This window comes from Neophocaena asiaeorientalis, unplaced genomic scaffold, assembly GCF_003031525.2.
Source record: "Neophocaena asiaeorientalis asiaeorientalis breed wild unplaced genomic scaffold, Neophocaena_asiaeorientalis_V1.1 scaffold165, whole genome shotgun sequence".
In the NCBI taxonomy this organism is placed as follows: domain Eukaryota; kingdom Metazoa; phylum Chordata; class Mammalia; order Artiodactyla; family Phocoenidae; genus Neophocaena; species Neophocaena asiaeorientalis.
Window position 1 is genome coordinate 2108237 of NW_020173918.1, and position 9124 is coordinate 2117360.

General features: G+C 40.0%; 2 protein-coding genes across 7 annotated transcripts in view; one reads left to right on the forward strand and one right to left on the reverse strand.

Moving 5' to 3' along the window:
* The first annotated feature begins 697 nt into the window (after positions 1-697).
* Positions 698-3519, forward strand: LOC112404116 (probable small intestine urate exporter). Its single transcript, XM_024751947.1, has 4 exons — positions 698-878; positions 968-1115; positions 1953-2041; positions 3383-3519. Exons 1-4 carry the CDS (start codon positions 698-700, stop codon positions 3517-3519), a joined length of 555 nt encoding a protein of 184 aa, XP_024607715.1.
* The window catches only part of SLC17A1 (solute carrier family 17 member 1), a 72697-nt gene continuing 64983 nt past the window's right edge, over positions 1411-9124 (reverse strand). For 5 of the 6 annotated variants that reach the window (XM_024751977.1, XM_024751979.1, XM_024751980.1 and 2 more), the window contains one exon: positions 1411-1643. The gene's annotated coding sequence lies outside the window, so the exon portion shown is untranslated. Of the gene's footprint in view, positions 1656-9124 lie in introns of all 6 variants that reach the window. The other variant, XM_024751978.1, reaches the window with a different exon arrangement.

Sequence of the window (9124 nt, forward strand, 5' to 3'; positions counted from 1 at the left end):
ATTCCCCCTCCTCTTCTGTGTACCCTCCCAGGAGTGTAGGTCCCGATCTGATCACTTCTCTCCCTTCCTACCCAATTACATGCAAAACTTTCTTACAGACTTGGTTGTGTAAGAGTCTTTCTGCCAGTCTCCAGTTTGTTTTCAGTGAGAATTGCTCCACATGTAGATGTATTTTTGATGTTTCATGGGGTGAGGTGAGCTCCACGTCCTCTTACTCCACTATCTTGATCTATCTCCTCTATAAACTTTTATATTTATTGTCAAATGGCCCTCCATTGGGCATTGATAATATTTGGAAGTACCTGATACCCCCTGGCATCACCACAGATCATGTCAAAACACTGTTGCACTTTTGGCCGTTTGATAAAATGGTATCTCACAGTAGTTTTACTATTATGAGGGTGGATACCTTTTAATATGTTAGAAATCACTTATTTTTCTTTTTCTGTAAATGGTCCATTCATATCCTTTGACTATTTTTCTACTGGATTTTGTTCTTTTTAATATCTATTTCTACATGATCCTTATATATGAAGACAGCATTGGTCCAGTTTTTTTTTCAAATTGAACTGTATGCATATTTTTCCTCAGGCACTAAAATTATATTGGCTTATTCCAGAAATTCATATTAAAGGTGATGTGTATATAAAAGAAAAGCTATAGATGTAGACAATCCACCCAGGGATCAATCTGTGTCATGGTGGGTGTAGTGAGGCATGCACCTCACCTGAGCTCTGGTTCTCAGAGTGGGATGCTGTCAGCCCTGCCGTTTGTTTCTGCCTGTATCTGCATTGTCCATGGAGGTCTACTGGCAGATTTTCTCCTCTCCAGAAAAATCCTCAGAGTCAATACCATCAGGAAACTCTTCACTGCCATAGGTAAGAACCAAGGTAGATATGGGGGGGGGGGCTGGATGTGGGATGCTCAGGGGAGCTTCCTATTCACTGTGTTTGTTCTCTTGCCCCAGGGGTTCTCCTCCCATCTGCGTTCCTCGTGTCCCTTTTCTGGGTCAGATCCAGCTTCAGTGCCACCATGGCCTTCTTGATACTGTCTTCTGCCACCAAAAGCCTCAGCCAATCAGGAGCCCTTGTCAACTTCATGGATATTGCTCCTCGGTAGAGACCTGCGATCATCCCTAAACCTGCTCTGACACATGGGTAAAATGTGACACATGCAATGGGTCACAGGAAATTTCAGCACCAGCCGTACATCCAAATAATTCCTGGAAGGGACCCAAAGCTAGCCAACCTCTGTGAACTTAGTTTTTCCAGATGAAAACAGGAGAAGTCAGTGGCCACACTCACAGTTCAACTGTGGGAGACTCACACCAATTTCTTTCTGTTGGGGAATGCAGCAGTTACACAGGGCTGGATCACTGAAAGGACTCGTAAACTTCAGAGGGCGTGCTCATGTAAGGCTTTAATAAAGGTAGAGGATACAGGATAGCAGGAGAAACATTCAGCTCTGATATAGGTAAATACCAGATGACTGAGACTTCCAAATATAGCTCCCAGGGACCATCCATGGACCGTTCACAGTCAATAGGACACATTTCATCTTCAGGTAATGAACCACCAAATTACATGGGAGATACCTTGGTCTCAGGGAAGCCAATGTCTCATCCAATGGGAGGTCTTTTATACCTAAAAGCAAGGCTGAAAGATCAGGCTCCATAGCAGAAGACAAGAGAACATATAAACCAGCTGCCAACCATCAATCTGTACATTTTGTATAATGAATGTTGACAAGTTAGTGCAGGTTACCCCTTGGAAATCCCAGATCCTAGCACTGGATTATACTCATCACTAGTCAGTACATTTCATTCAGATTTGACTAAGGGTCAGCACAACTCCAGCAATCCCCAGAGATGATCACAGAGTTGCAACAGATCAGCTGAGATTAACCCTTTGCTTACAGAGGAATATTGTTTTCTCACACTTTCTGTCTCGCAGGTACAGGGGACTATCACAGATCTTTTCTTACATAGCGGGAGCCATCTCTCCCACAGTTGCCGGATTTTTCATCAGTCAGGTAAGGTCAAGTGTTCTGATGATTATGATATTTACAAGAGTCACCTCGAAATATCATCCAGCCTCTCATTCTGACCCTAGGCTCAGCTCATGCAGAAAAATTACCACATGTTCAGGATATGGAGTGAAGGAGAATGCTCTATTGTATGAGTTTATGCTTTATGAGTTCTTAGAATGAGTTTCTCATGCTAATCATCACATTTTCTAGCAAGAATCATGACCCTTCTTGTGAAGTATAGAATGGCCAACCATTCTGATTGGCTGGGGCTGAGGGGTTTCCTGGGATGTGGGACTTTCAACACTAAAACCTTGAAAGTTCCAGGCAATCTGGAAAGAGTTGGTCACCCTATGTAGGAACCCAACAAATATTTATAGAACAAATGAATGAGATGCTGAGTGGATGAGTGAATGACAGAGCGAAGGAGCAACCTGTACATTACAGGTATGCTCATCAGTGGTTAGTACAGGAATTCCTCTGCCCAGTATTGCTTACATAGTGTTTTTACATTCATACAGCCTTCCATCCTGGGAGATGCATTTAAAGTTGTCAGAATAAACAAATTCATCTGATGACAATTTCATAAGAATCGGACTGATACAGACTTTATGTGAAGAAACATACATATGACATTCACATGACTATCATTCCTTAAGTTTCCTGTGGTTTCCACCAGTAAGCCAGGAAAATGAATGGAGAATAACAAAGGGTATTCTTTTTGACACCAAATCCTTTTTTTTGAAGCTTCAGTTCTCTTCCAGCCACTGACTAACACTGTTTACAACGGAAATTCTCAAACTGCTCTTGTTTCCCTTATTACTCACTCACTCACTCATTTATCTCTTCATTCATTTGACATATATGCAATGAACATTAGCATGTGCCATGTACTGTTTAAGTGAATAAAACCAACAGAAGTCCCTGCCCTTGTGAAGTCGGTAGGAAAGAAACCGATAGAAAACTAACAAACTAAAGGAAAACATGGTATAGTGATTGGTGGTAAGCGCTAAGAAAAGAGTAGGGCCGGAGAGGAGAATAGGGCACATAAGAGGGGGTGGGATTTCAGTTTTAAGTAGGGTGGCCGAGGAAGTCTCATTGAAAAAGTAATATTTATGGGAAGCAAGTACATGGGTGAGAGAAATGACTACTTGAGGGGATGAATATTCCAGCAGAGGGAAAGGCCAGGGCACCGGAAATGTACCTGCATATTCTAAAAACAACCAGGAACATATAATGCGGGGCAGAGTTGGGGATGAGGGCGGTAGAATATGGTGCCAAAGCCTTTCTGAACCAGGAGGGACAAGAACTAGGAGACTGTTAATAACTTGTAGTTTCCTGCCTCCAGGACTCAGAGTTCAGTTGAGGAATGTCTTCTTGCTTTCAGCTGCTGTGAACATAGCAGGCCTGTTTTTCTACCTCATCTTTGGCCAAGCAGAGGTGCAGGACTGGGCTAAAGGTAGAGGTGCACCCGCTTCTGAGCAAACCGAGTGACGAATTAGATGCCAGTGCTTAGTTGTTCACTGTTTGCCCTCATGGACATTCCCCTGACTTACAGTTCTACCCCAAAATGGGCTGTCCTTAAAGTACAGAAATCTCAGATTTTCCACTGGCCCATACACCTAGGACATGGAGGAGTGAGAGTTGCAAATTATGGAAAGGCTCTTTCATAAAGCCTTAGAATTCTTAGAATAAAATTTTATCTTTTTTTCGGTTTATTTAACAATCATTTATAAGGCAACTAATGCAGAGTGGAAGACAAATAAACCCAAATTTAAAATTCAGATGTGTTACTTGTTACAAACAATACATGGACAAAAGGGATGCCCACAGGGTGTGCATGGTGGCAGGGGCTGGGGGTGGGGACTGGCCTCCTAGGAATCTCCATGCCATCTTCTTCCTTGGGCTGGTGACTGCCCCTCAGTCCCAGCTTGTGTGCTGGCCCCTCTCCCCCTCAATAAGGAGTTCAGACCCAGGCTCTCCTAGTGCTCTATTTTACACTAAGTTTTGTAGAGAAAGAAAAAAGCACACATAAATGTCACTGAGTCCTGGTACCCAGTGGATATAAGAAAGCTTTACAACAGTTCGAAGGAATAGTCTGGCTTAGTATATTTTTTCAAATTGTTTTCTTTGTCCCAATTAGTTTATCCTAGGCATTTGTTACACTTCTCATCTCTTGACATAAAAACGGTGCAATTTTATCCTCCTTACCCGTTTTTACTCTCAAAAGTCTCTGAGTGAGAGGTCTGAACAATTCCAGTATCTTGCTAGGTCCAAGCACGTGGTATGAAACCATCCACCATTTGCTCTATACCTATGCTGTATCCTGAAAGTAAAAACACTGCACACTCCTGGGGTTTGGGACTCAGGTAGTTTGATGTTGCTGCTCTCCCTAATAGGAATACATTTTATCCGCAGCATTCACAAGGCACACTTTTTGTACTTGACCAAATTCCCATTCTTTGTAAATATTTGTTACTAAGAAAATGAAAATGAAACTTCTTTTTGTGATCCTCCACCAACCACACACTCTGGTTCTGCTCAGAAACATTCCCAGTCCTTTCATAGAACAAGCTACCAAAACCTGTGGCAATTGGGACAGTGCTATCTGGAAAACTGGACTGAAACCCAGCTTCACCTGGTTAGCAGGTGTCCAGATCAACTCATCTGATGTAATGTTCTCCAAAACCCAAAAAGGGGAAGTGGCCAAGGTGCTTAATTTGGGTATCAGTACAGGAGCCTATCTGGGGCAGTGATGAGGAAGGCACACTAAAACATGCCATTCATACAAATAGACATTTTCTGGGTTTCCCAGTAGAAACAGTTACTTACGTTGCCTAATAACTACTGGTAAGTACTCCCACATGTGTTTCTACGTGTTAGCTGAATATAAACATTCCTTTAACGTAAGCAACCATGATGTGTTTTATCCACCGGAGGGAAAATACTATGCAACACAGGTATTTCACCCAAGACTGAGAAAAAAGTTGACATCTCTCACCAACATGTCACTGCTTTAAGAATACAAACAGACAGTTTCTGGGTTTCCCAGTAGAAACAGTTACTTACGTTGCTAATAACTACTGGTAAGTACCCCCACATGTGTTTCTACATGTTAGCTGAATATAAACATTCCTTTAACGTAAGCAACCATGATGCGTTTTATCCACAGGAGGGAAAATACTATGCAACACAGGTATTTCACCCAAGACTGAGAAAAAAGTTGACATCTCTCACCAACATGTCACTGCTTTAAGTGCACATAGTCCATGGGAAGAAATAAAGATTTATCTGTTTCCTCTTTTCTAGGATGGCCTGTATCCGGCCAAATTTACGGTGACTAATTCTGTAATAGGGTGTATGATGATGTTACATTGAAGACTTGCTGTAGGTGGCCATATATAACAGACATGAAATTCCAACATGGGGTGTTAGGGTACCTCACAGATATTGCTCAGGATGTGATTTTTAAAAAATCATATAGTTCTAAAACAATTTAGGATTACATAAAAGTAAAAGCCTCAGCAGAGTGGAGTTAGAGAAAGGCTTTGAGAAAATTTTTAAATGTGTGTTTTCCCTATAAGATCAAGAGCAAGACAAGGATGTCCACTCTTGCCATTTCTATTCAACATCCTAGTAGAGGTTCTAGGCAGGGCATCTAGGCAAGAAAAAGAAATAAAAGGCATGTAGGCTGGAAGAGAAGAAATAAAACTATATTCACAGATGGCATAAACTTCTATATAGAAATTGTAAAGAACCACTAAAAAACTATTTGAACTAATATATGAGTTCAGCAAGGTTTCAGGATACAAGATTGATATACATAAATCAGTCATATTTCTATATATTTGCAATGGACAATCCAAAAATTAAACTAATTTCATTTAAAGTAGCATAAAAAAATAAATTTAGGAATAAAATTAACAATAGAAATGTAAGACTTATACTCTGAAAAGTATAAAACATTGTTGAAAGAAGTGAGAGAAGATTTAAATGAATGAAAAGAATCGACGTTCATGGAGTGGAAGACTTCAGTTCTGTTAAAATGGCAAAACTCCTGAAATTAGCCATAGATTTAATGCAATTTCTATCAGAATCCAGCAATTTCTCTGTGGAAATTGACAAGCTGATTCCAAAATTAATACAGAATTGCAAGGGACCCAGAATAGCCAAAACATTCTTGAAAAAGAAGAACCAAGTTGGAGGACCCACACTTCAAAGCTCTCTACAAAGCAACAGTAATCAAGACAGAGTTGTACTAGCATAAGGATAAATATATAGACCAGTGGAATCAAATTGAGTCCAGAAATAAACCAAAGTGTCTATGGTCAACTGACTTTTGACAAACATACCAAGACCATTCAATGGGGAAAGGATAGTCTTTTTAACAAATTGTCCTGGGATAACTGGATAGCTACATTCTAAAGAATGAATCTGGACCTTTAGTTCACACCATTTACAAAAATTAAACTAGATAAATATAGATCAAAGATCTAAATGTAAGAGCTAAAATAATAAAATTCTTTGAAGAGAATATAGGGGTAAATCCTTCACAACCTCAGACTTGGCAATGGTTTCTTAGATATAACACCAAAAGCATAAGCAACAAAAAAAATTGATAAAGTAGACTTCATAAATATTAAAAACTTTTGTGTGGCAAAGAACACTATCAAGAAAGTGAAAAGACAACCTCCGAATGGGAGAAACTATGTGCAAGTCACATATCTGATAAGGGTCTTATATATAGAATATATAAACTCAACAACAAAAAGACAAACAACCCAATTAAAAAATGGGCAAAACTTGAATAAACATTTTTTTGAAGAAGATATAAATATGACCTATATGCAATGAAAAGATGCTCACCATCATTAATCATTAGGGAGAGTGGTGTTTTTTGTCCCCTTTCTAGAAACCAGCTGTAACTTTAGGCCAGAGTGTATTAAAATGAGCCGCTTCTGAACCAGCAGTGCCGTGCCCAGGTGCCAGGCCTTGCTGTGAAGACTGCAGCAAAGGTCAGGGCTTGGTCTGCGTGACTTTCCTTCCCATGCTCATCCAAGTGGTGCTCTGCCTCTGAGTTTGGGTAAGAGAGGCATCAGGACAACTCGCATCAGGTCACTTAGCAGAGATCAACTATTCCTGGGCTCAGTGAGGAGGTATGCTGTGTGGCTGACAGGGTCTTGGTGCTCTGGCTGGGTATCAGGCCTGAACACTGAAGTGGGAGAGCAGAGTTCAGAACACTGGACCACCAGAGACCTCCTGGCCCCATGTAATATCAATCAGTGGGAGCTCTCCCAGAGATCTCCATCTCAATGCTAAGACCCAGCTCCACTCAACGACCAGCAACCTCCAGTGCTGGACACCCTATGCCAAACAACTAGCAAGACAGGAACAAAACCCAACCCATTAGCAGAGACGCTGCCTAAAATCGTAAGTTCACAGACACCCCAAAACACACAACCAGATGTGGTCCTGCCCAACTAGGCAGGAAACAAAAGGGAAGGAAAAGACCTACAATAACAAACCCAACACAATTAAGAAAATGGTCATAGGAACGTATGTATCAATAATTACCTTAAATGTAAATGGATAAAATGCTCCAACCAAAAGACATAGACTGGCTGAATGGATACAAAAACGAGCCCCGTATATGTGCTGTCAACAAGAGAACCAGTTCAGACCTAGGGACACATACAGACTGAAAGTGAGGGGATGGAAAAAGATATTCCATGCAAATGGAAATCAGAAGAAAGCTGGAGCAGCAATTCTCATATCAGAACAAGAAACAAGAAACATCTCAAATAAACAACCTAACCTTACACCTAAAGCAATTAGAGAAAGAAGAACAAAAAAACTCCAAAGTTAGCAGAAGGAAAGAAATCATAAAGATCAGATCAGAAATAAATGAAAAAGACTTGAAGGAAACAATAGCAAAGATCAATAAAACTAAAAGCTGGTTCTTTGAGAAGATAAAAAAAAAACTTGATAAACCATTAGCCAGACTCATCAAGAAAAAAAGGGAGAAGACTCAAATCAATAGAATTAGAAATGAAAATGGAGAAGTAACAACTGACACTGCAGATATACAAAGGACCATGAGAGATTACTACAAGCAACTATATGCCAATAAATTGGAAACCTGGGAGAAATGGGCAACTTCTTAGAAAAGCACAACCTTCTGAGACTGAACCAGGAAGAAATAGTAAATATAAACAGACGAATCACAAGCACTGAAATTGAGATTGTGATTAAAAATCTTCGAACAAACAAAAGCCCAGGACCAGATGGCTTCACAGCTGAATTCTATCAAACATTTAAAGAAGAGATAACAACTGTCCTTCTCAAACTCTTCCAAAATATCGCAGAGGGAGGAACACTCCCAAACTCATTCTACGAGGCCACCATAACCCTGATACCAAAACCAGACAAAGATATCACAAAGAAAGAAAACTACAGGCCAATATCACTGATGAACATAGATGCAAAAATCCTCAACAAAATACTAGCAAACAGAATCCAACAGCACATTAAAAGGATAGACCAGGATCAAATGGGATCTATCCCAGGAATGCAAGGATTCTTCAATATATGAAAATCAATCAATGTGATAAATCATATTAACAAAGTGAAGGAGAAAAACCATGTGATCATCTCAAGATGCAGAAAAAGCTTGCAACAAAATCCAACACCCATTTATGATAAAAAAAAAAAAAAACCCTCCAGAAACTAGGCTTGGAGGGAACTTACCTCAACATAATAAAGCCCATATATTGCAAACCCACAGCCAACATCATTCTCAATGGTGAAAATCTGAAACCATTTCCACTAAGATCAGGAACAAGACAAGGTTGTGCACTCTCATCACTATTATTCAACACAGTTTTGGAAGTTTTAGCAACTGCAGTCAGAGAAGAAAAAGAAATAAAAGGAATCCAAATCGGAAAAGAAGAAGTAAAGTTGTCACTGTTTGCAGATGAACTGATACTATACATAGTGAACCCTAATGATGTCACCAGAAAACTACTAGAACTAATTAATGAATTTGGTAAAGTAGCAGGATACAAAATTAATGCACAGAAATCTCTGGCATTCCTATATA

Bases quoted from the DNA above. Each gene is read 5' to 3' on its own strand.
- LOC112404116 (XM_024751947.1), top strand. From the start codon at position 698: ATGGTGGGTGTAGTGAGGCATGCACCTCACCTGAGCTCTGGTTCTCAG. The intron at 879-967 runs GTAAGAACCAAG...CTCTTGCCCCAG, and splicing joins GAAACTCTTCACTGCCATAG to GGGTTCTCCTCCCATCTGCG. The intron at 1,116-1,952 runs GTAGAGACCTGC...TCTGTCTCGCAG, and splicing joins TTCATGGATATTGCTCCTCG to GTACAGGGGACTATCACAGA.